The sequence below is a fragment of the Motacilla alba genome, chromosome 8, assembly GCF_015832195.1.
Source record: "Motacilla alba alba isolate MOTALB_02 chromosome 8, Motacilla_alba_V1.0_pri, whole genome shotgun sequence".
Taxonomy (NCBI): domain Eukaryota; kingdom Metazoa; phylum Chordata; class Aves; order Passeriformes; family Motacillidae; genus Motacilla; species Motacilla alba.
In genome coordinates this window covers 15,949,534-15,963,117 of record NC_052023.1, presented here as the reverse complement: position 1 = coordinate 15,963,117, position 13,584 = coordinate 15,949,534, and the positions used below count along the sequence as shown (strand labels likewise).

Genomic DNA, 13,584 nt, shown 5'->3' with positions numbered 1-13,584 from the left:
GCCGTGCTGCCAGCCCTCCCCGCCCCGGGGCTGCGGCGGCCGCGCTGCCTCGGGCCCCGTCCGCGCGGGACGCCCGTCGGGGACAGCGGGGGCGGCCGCCACCGCCGCCCAGCGGACAAGGGCGGCCCTACACCTCTTTCGGGCCCTCCGCTCCCGCACCGGCCCCCGGGCTCGCACCGACGCCTAAAGCCCGGCGGCAAAGCGTACGGCTGGCTGCCCCGGCTGCCCGTGGGGCGGCGGACGGCGATGCGGGCCCGCTGGGATGCAGCGGGCGATGTTTGGTAGCGAAGGCTGCCCGTGGGCCGGCTTTCCTGACGTTGAAAAAAGCCTTCTCCGAAGTGCGGCACTGAGGCCGGGACCTGCTTCCGCCGCGGTACCCAGAGAAGACCGGTGATCTTCGCGTAGGGCACCGGTGACCGGTGAGTCCCAGGCAAGCACCTGGACTTTTACCGGCGATGACACCACAAACTCCTCGCCACGCTCCTCACGAGGGAAGGCAGGCCCCAAGCCGTCGGAAGCGGAGCAGAGGGCCACGGCACATTGCACATCGCCATCTGTCGTGTCGGGGCGCAGCTCCTCATCCCGCACCGCTGTCCCGGGCTGCGGCGTCTCACGTCGGATCCAAACGTCCGTAACGAGTTACCGGCTGAACATGGTCCCTCGTGCTCTTTGTGCTTCCCGTGCGCTCCCCGCACCCCTCCGTACCTCTGAGCAGGACTGTTTACCCAGGAAACAGAACGCGGTGGGAAGCTTGGTGGAGGCGCACCCGCGTTGCCGCCGCACCCGCACAACAGCACTGTGCAGGGCCGGACTGGGCACTCCCGGTTACGGGGCAGGCAGGACAATGAGCGGGTTTAGAAGGGACCTTCGTGTCCTCCATCCCCGAACCTTGCTCCAGGCAGACAGTGGACACTCATCACCGGGACAGCCGTCGTAAGCGGAGCGGGGATGCCAGCGGCCCCACACACAAGGCAGTACTTAGTGCCGTCGCTAAACACCAGCCCCCCAAAAGTCCCTCTTGCAGTCATCCTGCCCTAATCCTTTCCTGCGCCCCCACTGCTGTGCCCCGTTCCCCCGCGGCCCCGAGGTCTGCGGTCGCGGATGATGTTTTCGGGGCTGGTCGGGTCTAGGGGCTACTGAAGGCCGGGAGGGGGGATGCCGGGCTGCGCTACACAGGACCTTGGAAATTGTAATTACTACTAAAATAAAACTCAGAGAACTCTAAATCATTCATTATCACCTTTATAATTACTCTTCTAATTAGCTTGACACGCCGCTTCATCAGGATTAATACGACGTCTTGTCGCTGGCACTTCCCATTATTCTGACATTTAGCCGGGGAACCGTCCCGGGAACACCGGATGATACTCTCCGGGGGATCCGATCCGGCGACCGGGGAATCGAGGCCCGACGGGGCGGCGGCGGGGACGGGGACGGGCCCGGGCGGGAGCGAGGGCGCGCCCCCCCATCCCGCGTCCGTCCCCGCCGCCGCCGCCGATTGGCTGCGGCCCGCGCTGCGTCAGCCCCCTCTCGGCGCTCCGCCAATGGGGGCGGGCAGCGGCGGCGGCAAAAGCCCGGGTTTATAATAAACGGCGGGGGGGACGCGGCGGCTGTGACGTCACGGGGGGAGTCGCCGCCGCCGAGAGGAGCTCGGTGGGCACGGGCGGGCGCGCCGCAGTGGCCGGTGTCCGCCCCGCTCCGCGCCCGCAACTTCCCGCAACAAAGTTGGTTAGCGGCGAACCGGCCCGGCGGCGATGTGGGGCTCGGCGAGGGCCCCGAGTTAGTGTCGACCGCGCCGCCGGTGCGCGGGTTGGGGTAACCCGGTTCCGCCCCCCATCCCTTCTCCTCCACCCCCGGTGAGAGACCCCCGCGGCCGCCCACGGGGATGCGGACGCGGCGCTGAGCGTTTCGCCATGGAGGGGCCGAGCGGGTCCAGCTTCGGGATAGATACGATCCTGTCGGGTGGCAGCACCGGCAGCCCCGGAGTCATGAACGGAGATTTTCGCCCCCACGGCGACGGCCGGCCGGCGGATTTTAGGAGCCAGGCCACGCCGTCCCCCTGCTCGGAAATCGACACGGTGGGAACGGCGCCCTCATCGCCCATCTCGGTGAGCATGGAACACCCCGAGCCGCACCTGGGGGTGGCGGAGAACCTCCCGCCGCCGCCGCCGCACCACCTCCACCTTGGCCCACACCCGCCGCCGCCGCCGAGTTTGCAGCCGTCGCCCCCGCAGCCACCGCCTCCACAGCTGGGCTCGGCCAGCTCCGGCCCCAGGACTTCCACCTCCTCTTTTTTAATTAAGGACATTTTGGGCGACAGCAAACCGCTAGCGGCGTGTGCACCTTACAGTACCAGCGTCCCCTCTCCCCACCATACTCCCAAGCAGGAGGGCAGCGCGGCACCGGAGAGCTTCAGGCCCAAACTCGAGCAGGAGGACGGTAAAGCCAAGCTCGACAAGCGCGACGACACGCAGGGGGACATCAAATGCCACGGTGAGTACGGCGCGGCCCGGCTCCGCACCGGCTCGGCCGCCGGTACAACCGGCGCCGCGGTGCTCGGCCTCATTGGTGGAACGAAAATCGGGGAGAAAATCTGCGGCTGGAGCGCTCGCTCTGCCGCGGCCACTCAGTGATCCTGGCTACCGCGGGGATAAGGTCGGTAGGAAATGAAATAAAATGAAATAGCTTTTTTTAAATTTTTATTTTCTTTTTTTTTTTTTAATATCTGTTGGTCTTTCCTCTTTTTAATCTTTTTTTTTTCTCCCTCTCTTTTTTATTTTTTTTAATTTGGCTTCCCCGTTTTTAAGGAAGTAGCCCGACCAGTGGGATCGCATGGGAAATCAGACTGTATTTATTTTTAATGCAAATGCACATAAATGATTCTCTGGCTTTCTAAGAACCGGCGGCTCAGCTGCAGTTAGTGCATTCAGCCTTTTTATTTATGCTCATTCTCTCTAAAATTAAGATGAAAAATTCTACTTCCCCAGTTAATAGCAAATAAGCGAGAAAAAAAAAAACCCAAAACAAACCAAACCCAAACAAACCCACCCAACTTTTAATTTAAAATAAAATAATAATAATAACAACAACAACTCGGCCCGCGCTCGGCGTAGTGAGATGTGAGGGCTTTGTGCGTTTGGCAAAACCCTCGCGTTTTCCCTGCGCCGGGATAGAATGTTTATTTCTCCATCTTCAATTTTTTTTTCAATTAGGGATTTTGTGCTGATGGGGAAGCCCCCGCCGTGCGGGATTCGGAAGTGAAAATAGCTATGTGTGCGTGGGAAGGGGAAAGGAGGAAAAGAGTGAGGAAAGGCAAGCAGGGAGAGGGTATATTTTCCCAACGGTGTCGGCGGATCTGTCCTTCCCGCCGGCAGCCCGGTGCAGCCGAGAGGCAACAGGACAAATTTTCCTAATTTTGCTCAATTGAGCTATTTTCGCCAGACTCAGAGCGGCGCGGTGCCCGCGAGTGCAGCTCATTTTGCTCTTTTAGCATTAGCATACGAGTGCCCAAACCAGATGTACAGTCTGGTCTGGCCATTTTTGTGTGCACCAACCTCCCCAGTGGGTCAATTAGGGAGATTATTGTTCTTCCTGCGGGGAAGATCAAGGAGCGCCACAAACTGGGGCCCGAGTGGAGCCGGATTGACAGATCGATTTCCCGGCGTTTCGGGCCGGGGGGAGAGGGCAGAAAATAACGAAAGCCCTGTAGTTGGGAAACGGAGAGCGGGAATCCCGCTGTTCCCCGGACGGGCTCGCCGCCACCACCCCCCGCCATAATTGACCGTTCCCTCCGTGTCCCGGAGAAGTCCCCGGGGAGGGGGCGGTGGGGCCCGGTAACCGGGGCGGGGCGGGGGCCGAGCCGGTGTCCCGCCGGTCCTCACTGTTCTTGGGCTCACACACAGGGACAAAGGAAGAGGGCGATCGGGAGATCAGCAGCAGCCGGGACAGCCCGCCGGTGCGGGCCAAGAAGCCTCGGAAGGCACGAACAGCTTTCTCCGACCATCAACTCAACCAGCTGGAGCGCAGCTTCGAGCGGCAGAAGTACCTGAGCGTGCAGGACCGCATGGACTTGGCCGCCGCCCTCAACCTCACCGACACGCAGGTCAAAACCTGGTACCAGAACCGGAGGTAAGGCGGGCCCCGTCAGGGCGGCGGCCCCGGGGAGCCGGGGGCGGGCTTACGCCGCTGGGTTTCTGCCTGCGGGAGCCCGGGGTGCTGCGGGGAGCTCCCGGCTGCTGTCCCGCGCCCTCCCCGGCGATGGGCTGGGGGGTCCGGCTCCTGTCAACGCTGCCGTAATTTTCTGTCTCATTACATACGGTTGCAGCCACCCTAATTCTGTCGCAAACCATTAGTGTCAGCGCGTTGCGATCTAACCGTGTACCGCGGTTATTAATTTGGCCGGAGTCGCCGTATGCATGTGTCGGGGGGTGCGGGGCTCGGAGGGGAAAGCAGGCAGAGCCGGAAAGATCGCACCGTGTACGGGCCCACGGGGACAATACGCTCCGTCGGGGCAGCTCAGGGGATGGGCTCGCCGCCCGCGGAGCCCCGCGAAAGCGGCCTGGCTGCCCCGCCGCGGCGCCCGCCCTGCAGCCTCTTGCTCCCCCCGGCAGGACGAAGTGGAAGCGACAGACGGCGGTGGGCCTGGAGCTGCTGGCCGAGGCCGGGAACTACTCAGCGCTGCAGCGGATGTTCCCCTCGCCCTATTTCTATCACCCCAGCCTGCTGGGCAGCATGGACAGCACGACGGCAGCTGCGGCGGCCGCAGCCATGTACAGCAGCATGTACCGGACTCCCCCCGCGCCGCACCCCCAGCTCCAGCGGCCGCTGGTGCCGCGGGTGCTGATCCACGGGCTGGGGCCCGGCGGGCAGCCGGCCCTCAATCCCCTGGCCAACCCCATGCCCGGCACCCCGCACCCCCGGTGAAACGGCACCGCGGTCCCCGCAACGAGCCCTTCCCCTCCCCGTCCCCAAACAAGCCCCAGCACCGCAGAGGAGGAAGCGAGGGGAAGCCGAGGGGCAGGAGCTTCTGCAGGCAGTCACCGGCCACCGAGGGAGGCGATCAGTCAGAGCAGGGACTCTTGAAACGTGAACCCAGAGCCAAGCCCGTAAGTGAAACGACCACACGCGGGGGAAGGCGGGCAGAGCCGCGGGGCGACCCGCCGACCTCGGCTCCTGCGAGGCAGGACTTGGAGCTCGGAGAGAGAGTTACGGAGGGGGTGGAGGAGAGGGAGAGGGAGCCCGAGCCCGAGCCCGCCGGAGAGACTAACGGCTGCAGAGGACAGAGGGAATGAGAGCGCCTCGACCCCCGACCGGCGGAGAAGACCGGGGGAACGGAGAACTTTGCACTGATTTTTCTCATTACCTTTTTTTTTTTTCTTATTGAAAAGTGGCATGCTCCCTAATGCGAACAGAATTGTACAGACCGAGTGCTGAGTGCTATATCATATTTATTATATGTCGTCCAAAAAAAGGAGAAAAAAATCACTTCTATACGTTAGTTTAAAACGAACAAACGTGGTTCTTCCCTATCCCTTTTCATGTCTTTTTGGATTCAGTAAAATAAATGCTTAGATGACAAAATATAGATTTTTTTTTTTGTGATTGAAAAATCACAGGGGAAAAAAAAGGAAAAAAATAAACTTTATCTTTTTTAAACAAACGCGAAAATTCAAGGTAGCTAATTTCCCCGTGACGAGAACTCGGGAAATTCGGAGTAGAAAAGGCAGATGCCACTTTTTTATTTTGAATATTATATTGAATATATTTTGAATTTTAGGCTCATTGTTTCTTAACGGACGCTGTTTTTCCCTATCTGTATTTTAAAGGAAAATCAAATCCCCGCAGGTGTCGAGCCCCTTCCTGTTATTTTAAGCACCTGGGCAGGGCGTTAACGGGTAGTGGCTCTGGCCCCTTGGGGGCAGGTGCGCCGGGGCCGTGCAGAGCTTGGGGACGTGGCCCCGGCTCGGCAGCTGTCTCCGCACGGAGCTGGGACAGGCAGTGAGCGCCGGCGGTCAGGGTGAGTAACGAGGGGAAACAGGCAGGGAGGGCGGAGGGGTCCCGGCGGACACGGAGCTCCCGAGCCCCGCTGGCCTTTGAACTTTACCACAGTGTGTGCCCGTTCCCCCCTCCCCATCGCTTCCCCTGGCAGCTTCCCTGCCGAGCGCCTCCCTTCCCCAAGCCGGCGTGGGCCGCCCGGCCGTCCCGCGGGGGCAGAGGGGCTGCGGGTCGGGACTGGGGGCTGTGACCCTCCTCTGGACCCGGGGGATGGCTCTGTCCCCAGCCGTTGGAGGTGAACACCCCCCTGCGAAATTAGAAAGTTATACAGCAATTACCTATAAAACATTCATAAAGTCCCATATTATCCTCTCCTCTGAGGGTTTGGCGCTTCGTTGTTGTTTTTTTTTTTCCTCTCTATTTTTGCTCGTGGGTCCCTTTTCTTTTAAGATAGAAGGGGAAAAAAAAAAAAAAACCAAAACGAAAAAAGGAAAAGAGAAGCCTCCGGGCACGTTTATTTGGGCTTTGCTAATTAGCGAGCGGCTTGCTGATTTATGTGCTAATAAATTCGCGTTAAAACCATATTGACCTTTGCCTTGATCTAACAAAAGGGGAGCGGGTCGGGAACGCCCACTTCAGTTTTTGCCCGCGTTGCGGCGACTGCTGAGTATTCCCCCGCGCCTTCGCCGTGGCGCCCGAGTAGCCCCGGTGGAACGAACCGGTGGAACGAACCGGAAGCAGGTCCCTGAATGGCCCGAGCAGTCCGGCCGCTCCGCATCGCCGCCAAGGTTTTCCCGGGAAACCCATCCTATGCGGGCTGGGGAAGGAGGTAGGGGATTTGGACTCGTTAGGGCCTTTTCCTTAGTCTAAGCAACAAATCTTTCCTAAAGGAGGAAATCCAGCTGGAAAAGGTAGCCTCAGCTCGTTGTTCTCGATGGCTCGGTTTTGACTGCATCAACTCGCTGAAAAGTAGCGAAAACAAGGAAGGAAAGTTCATGCAAAATAGATGAGTGGCCCCCTCACGAGCAGGGCCTGCCGCGGGGTGCCCACCGGGGCAGGGAGTTTTTGGTGCTTTGGGAACGGCAGCAAAGGAGCGAGAGGAGTGAGGCGGGGCTGGGGGCTGCCGGTGTCGTGTAGGACGATGTCTAAACCAGGGGTGCTGGAGGAGGGGGGCGAAGAACCGCTACCTCCCATGAAACATATTTCCAGACCCAACTGAAAAGTGCGTGTAAACGGGAGGAGGTTTGGGGCAAGAATCGCTCTTTTTCACTCTTCTTTTCCCCGCGTGGGAAGTAGGGCTGCAAACGTAAGTTCTTCGTTTGTCTCGCTCCCCGTTCGCGCCGGGATAGAGCCGACCCAAGGTCAGGCTGCCCTGAAATTGCTCGGCCGGGTCGCCTGGCTGCGACCTTGTAGGAACAGGTTTAGTTGCCTTTTTCAAAGCCCCGGCAAGCGGGCCCGCATTACAGCGCGCTGCGGCAGGACAAAGAGCCGTGCGCCCGGCCGGGATGCGCGGGGCTGCCTCCCGCCGCCCGGTCCAGCGCGGTGAACGGCGCGGGGCCAGGCACCGCTCGCGGCTCGGCGCCCTTGGCTACGCCGCCTTCCCGGCCGCGTCGATCGTGTTTCTCCCCTTTCCATTCCCGGACAGCTGCTTTCGCCGCGACCGCCCCAGATTTGGCGCGGAGCTGCTGAATTACCGCGGTGTCGGTCCCTCTCCAGCCTTTGCCCTTGCCTCGGCCAGGACCTGCTCTCGGCCCTGGAAGTGGTTGCGAACAACTAAGCTCATCTGTTGCCAGACGAACGGGACGGGCTCTCTCAGCCTCAAACAGCGGGAAATACCGGCTCCCGCTGGAAAAGACCTGGCTGTTGGTGTGCTGGCTGTGCTGAGCTTGGGCACAGTCCGTGTGGCCGTAGCAGGGCTGTCTGTACTCGAGGGACCGCGGCAGCCCGCGGGGTGGCCGGGAGCGAGTGCTCTCCCCGTGCCGGCCAGTGGCCCGCAAGGAGCGGGGCGACTCCGGCCCCTCCGGCCGCGGGGCGCCTGCGCTGCGCCGGGCGGCTGCGGCCCCGCCCGCCCTCAGCACCACGGACAGCTCCGGGAGGGCGGGCTGCCCGGCCCGCACCAGCGCCCCGGGGCAGAGCCCGGCCTTGGGATGTGGGGCGGGCGGCGCGGGAGTCTCCCCTCCTCCGGGACCTCGCAGCCTTCTTCCCCGGCGGCTGCCGGCGGGCGATGGTGAAGATGAAGGAGGCAGGCACAGCCTCCTGCTGCCGAAGCGCTGCCCGTCTCGCCTCCCTGCCACCCAGCACCTGGGAGAGAGTCCCTGTCCTAGCCCGGACCTGGCCCTTCGGCCCCGGGCGCGGGCTGCCTCCCGAAGGCTTTGTGCTGGATGTTAGAGTTTTGCCCGCGCACCGGCAGACGGGTTTAAAAATGGGACCGGGCCGCTCCCCTTCTCCCGTGTCGTGTCGCTCTGGATTGACACCGGCGTGTCCGCCGTGAGACCCAGGAGCCCCTTTGGACTTCCTGTGCTCGGTTCCCCTTTAGTTTGTTTCTTCTGGGCCCTTCTATGTATTTTGCAAGTGGACACGGCACAGGAGGCTCCTTCGAGGAACCCCTGCTACGCTCAGACAAGTCTCGGTGGCTCGCTGAGCTCCGGCTCCGGCAGCAGAGCCGCGGGCAGGCTGCACCGCTGCCCTTGGCTGATGGGCTCTCTTGAGGGATGCAGCAGCAGGATCATGTTTAATTACCTCACCCTCTCGGGGGATTAGCTTGGCCATCGTTACAGCAAAAAGCGAGAAGGGCGACTCCGCTGGGCTGGGGCACGGGATGGGCATTGCCTGTACCGCTCCAAGGGTGCTAGCCGTGGCGTCGCTGTGGCAGCTGGGTGCTCCGGAGTTTAATCTTCTTTCCCAGCCAGGCAGGCGAGTCCGGCTCAGCCGCTGGGACCATTCAGCAGCACCGAGCGGGATTCCCTGCCGTGCCGGTTGCCCCGGTTGCGTTTAACACACCGCCCGCATGTAACGCTATATTGGCGCTCCGGGGCTTGGCTATCACTCCTGCAGGTTTTAGTATTTCTTGTGAGGGTGAGTTTTTAACTTTTGTTATCTTCTGCCTTTCCAGAGTTTACCTCCCTCCAAATTCACACCACGTTTCTGTGCAAATGCGTTTACTGATGATGTAAGTCACACTAAGTCCTTATTGCAGCCCACTCGAAAACCTCGGAAACCGAGGACATAGAGTGAGTGCAGCTAGGCTGAACTCACCTGTGGAAAGAGCAAAAGCCTTCATAATGTATGAAATATTCCCAGGCCAGAGGTGGTGAGCATGGGCGGTGAATAACCGTTTCAGGTTGAAATTTACAGGCTTTCCCCCTCTATTCTGTCTTGCTGCTAAGCCCACGTTTCCCGCCGGTGATACCGCCGGGTTTCTTCCCCATCAGCCGGTTTAGAGGGGAGCTCCGCTTGCAAGAAGACGGGGGTACAGAGCACCTGGCCAAGTGAGGGGGCCCTTTGCCCTCGTCCCGTGGGAGAAACAGCCTGCTCTATTTCGGCGACAGCATCGAAATGACCCCCGCGATCCCTGGAGGGGCACAGCTGAAGGGGACGGAGACCCACCGGGACCGGCGGGGGGCGGGTGTGCGACCCCCGAAGGCGCGAGCTCCCCCGTGCCCCCGTTACATGAAAAAGCCCCGAAATTCTTTCCTCCCTTGGGCTGCTCCAGCCGTTCAAGGGCCGTGGGGCAGCCGGAGCCCGTGCCTGTCTCTGCGTGTTTCCAGCCGGAGAGCCGGTCCAGCCAAGCGCCCATCGCATTAAAACTTCCTTTCCATATTCATATGCCCTATTTTCCACAAGTCGCTTCTATTAATGGAAGCTCACAAACGCCGGTCCTTAAAATTTGCGTATTTCAAAGGAACCCAAGTGAGGCACTTTGCGCTGGCAGCGATGGATGCGGGGCGCGACGGGACCCCGGAGGCTCCCCCGCGGCGCCACCGCCGCGCCCTCCCCGGCGGGAGCCCGCTCAGCCCGGGGCACAGCCGCAGCTCGCCCCCGCCGCTGCACCCGGCCCCGGCCCGCGGGATCGGCGCTCCTCCCTTCCGGCACGGGCACACCGAAGTTGTCCGCGACTGTCTTGTTCCCTCATCTCTGAGAGCCCATGTAGGGCGCTTTAATTGCCACATTTTCAAACCGAGGTAATGGTGGAGATGTCTTAGTAATTACCTTAATGAGATAACACCTTTCCTTCCCTGAACCTACTCATTATCACACTTCTTGTTCAAATTCCAACTACAAAGAGCTATACTTGTAAAAAAAAAAAAAAAAAAAAAAGAAAAAAGAAAAAAAGAAAAGAGGGGGAGAGACCTCTGAAATTTGTTGGGAGGTCTTGTTCCCTTAAAACAAGCACCTTCCATGGATCTTTAGTATATGAACAGAGATCTGTACCTAGTTCCAGGAAAGGATGGCTAGAAGTAAACTAAACATCTGGGGTACCCCTTAATTATTCTTGGTTGGTGTCTTTAGTTTGACCTGTAGGGATGCAAGGGTGTCAAAGTGATGAATTTTAAGATGTTGGGCTGTGAAGACGTGCAGCTGCAAGACTGATGGGTTTAGGAAGGGAATGGTAACAAGGTTAGCTGCATGTGAAGTGTGAATTGAGATTTTTGCAAAGAGACTGTGATTGCAGATGGGCATAATGTTGTACCCTTGCATGAAATCTTGCTATTATTGTATAATGGTCAGACAGAGTGTGAAATGACTTATTACTTTACTTTTATTCTTTAATGAAGTTGGGTAGGGAAGAAGAACTACCAGGAAATCGATAGTGGTGGTGCACAAAAACTGTATGATGGGTGCTGATACATTAAATATTTATTTAGCTTATTGTCACAAACTCCCTCCCAATATTCAGCTATTTCAGAAGGCTAACAAAAATACAACTTGTGGATCTAGACAGCAAAGAAGATGTGCAGAACGAGAGTAATATTTTCTTTTTCATCCTCCCTTTGCAGTATACATGAAGAGGGCGTTTCTCTGTGGCGGCGCAGTGTATACATCGTCTATGTAAAATATAAGGCAGAGATACCTAGATTAAGGCTATGCACACGTGGTTTCTAGGTAGGTTTCCAGCTATTTGATATGTATCTCTCTCCTAAACCTTGCAGCAGGCACGCAGAGATATGTACATTGTTACACTCCCATGTAAATTCAAGTGGCCTTTTCTCCAGCTTGACATGCATGTGCAAATATCTCTCACTTTTTCCATACCAAGCATAGGTGTCCTCATGGGTGGTATCATCCTAAAAACATGCAGGACAACATCTGCCTCTGAATTGGCACAGCAGTGTGTGGGTACATCTGGGCATCTGGAGTGGGTGGACAGCTTAGCCAACATCTAATGACTTGTTTCACACATGATTAGGGTAAAACACCTAGTACCAGAATTTGGTTCAATTGTTCAGCTTCTCTGGTCTTGATGAATATGGATTGAGAAAAAGGAACTGGAGCTGCTTTCTCAGGATAATGTCCTTAAAAAGAGAATTTCCCAGGTGACCAACCTCAGGATGCCTGAGGTTGGGAACAGTTTGGCAAATCCTGTGCTTAGTGGGTTGTCTCAGAGAGCAGCTTCCTCTCACTGTTTGAATACACACCGTAGAGTTGCAGTTTCTTGTATGCCTGCCCCTCTGGAAGGATGCAGCCCATGGCTCAAGGAGTTTCTCAGCCAGCACCTGTCCTGCAATTCCCTCCCCAGACCTTGTCCTCAGATTCAGCACAACCCTTTGCTGACAGTCTGTCTGTGAGTTTTTGCCCTATATTGTCTATGGAGTCTGGCACTGTTACTGAGGTCAGGAAGAACAGGCAAAATGAAGCAAGCTTGGCAGTAATTGCCTACCTCTTCTGTATTAGCATATGGGGTAATAATGCTGCCAGAATTGTGTGAAACACAAAATACATCTGAGGTGTCATCTTTGTCCTTACAATAGTCTTTCAGATTTCCTTCTCATATTCTTGCCTCAACATCTGAACAAGTAGTGTTTCGGGCTTGAAGCTTGTTTCTGTCGAGTTACACTCTGTTGTAGGGTTTGTTTAAAGCAGGACTTGATGCAACAGCAGCAAAAATGCACTGAGGGGCACAAATGGTCCCCTCATGACACAAAAGGGCTTGGAGTAGATCCCTGTCAGGTTTATAGCCCAATAGATTAGCAGGAATGTTGTGGCTTTATAAACTTTTGTTTCATTAAGTGAAGATCTAACAAGAAGGATTCCTGAAAGTTTTAAGAACTGCCTGGTAAAAATTATGAAACAATGCCTGAGAACATAGAAGGGTGGCATGCCACAGCAGACACTGCTACCCCAGCACTGTAAAAGGAACCGGCAGCTTCCCTCCAACTGCTGCTCTAAAGCAGGAAAGAGCAATATGGAAAATGAAGGCTGTCAAAAAAGCCCGTTTGGGGGATTTGCCACTGGTAATTTGGCTGGATCCTGTGGGTTCAAGTACCATCACTATCCCTATACTAAAATAATGTACTTTTTCTGGACTAGAAATTCTGAAATAAGGTTAGATTAATATTTCTTCAGAAGCATCATGGGGTCCGTGGAAAAAGCAGCAAAGCATGTGTCTCCAATGGAGCCCCAGTATAGGCAGTGACAGCTCAATCCATATTATATCCTGTGAGTCTAAAAACGAGTGAGCTTTTCTGCCTAAACAGTGGGAGGTAAGGTAAACACACTGGCAACTTTTTATTTATTTCACTCTTCTGCAGTCTTTTTTCCCCCTTTACTTTCCTCCCTTTCTCCTTTCTCTCTTTCTCTTTCCTTCTCTCTCCACCCCAGTCTGTTTTGCCAAGCATTTGGCAGCATGCTTTGGGAATCCTGCTCATCTTTCCTGGCCACTGGTGGTGGCCACGGGCAGCGTGCCTTACCCGGCACATTGGTGCATGGCTACACAAAGTGTGTGTAGCAAAGCCGTGCCTCTTCCGTGGAGACTAAGCTCATTACAGTACAGTACTCTAAAGCATGCTTAACCTCCCCAGTCTTGGGTGTTGTATCCCAAATCTACTGCAGAGCATGGACACCCCAATTAGCACTTACAATGCACTGTTGACATTTCTCTGGGCCAGCCCAACAGGAATAATTAGATGTGATATCTAACACAAAGTCATTTTTTTTTCCCCAGCAGAGGGTACACTGCAAAATGAAAGCAACATCTACTGCAAGAGCACTTGGCCAGATTTGGCTCTTACATACAGAGTTATGTCTGCAGTGTAACTCAGCTGGCCTCTCCAGCTGTACACTGCCTGTGCCCTGCCTGTCTGCTGTCAGTCTGACCTGCTGGGCTTAGTGCTGGGCCTAAAGCTCTGGATGGGCTGCACAAGAAAGCTGTCTCACACAGCACAGGCTCAGGAAATCTGCTGTAAGCACCCTATCATCTTTCCATTTGGAGATGGAGCATGTGTGGAAACTTGCTCAGCATAAGATCTTCTCATGCTGGAAATGTTGGCAGGTGACTGTGAGGCTGGTCCTACTTCAGTTTCAAGCTCCCATCCCACTGCACACTGGTGGAAAGGCTGGGTTAGGGACTAGGCCAAGTGTTACTGACTGAAC

General features: G+C 56.8%; 1 protein-coding gene across 1 annotated transcript; it reads left to right on the top strand.

Moving 5' to 3' along the window:
• Positions 1-1,632: 1,632 nt before the first annotated feature.
• On the top strand, positions 1,633-6,576 carry BARHL2 (BarH like homeobox 2). The gene is made up of 3 exons (XM_038144957.1): positions 1,633-2,493; positions 3,903-4,128; positions 4,611-6,576. Exons 1-3 carry the CDS (start codon positions 1,914-1,916, stop codon positions 4,921-4,923), a joined length of 1,119 nt encoding a protein of 372 aa, XP_038000885.1. The 5' UTR covers positions 1,633-1,913; the 3' UTR covers positions 4,924-6,576.
• Positions 6,577-13,584: the final 7,008 nt, after the last annotated feature.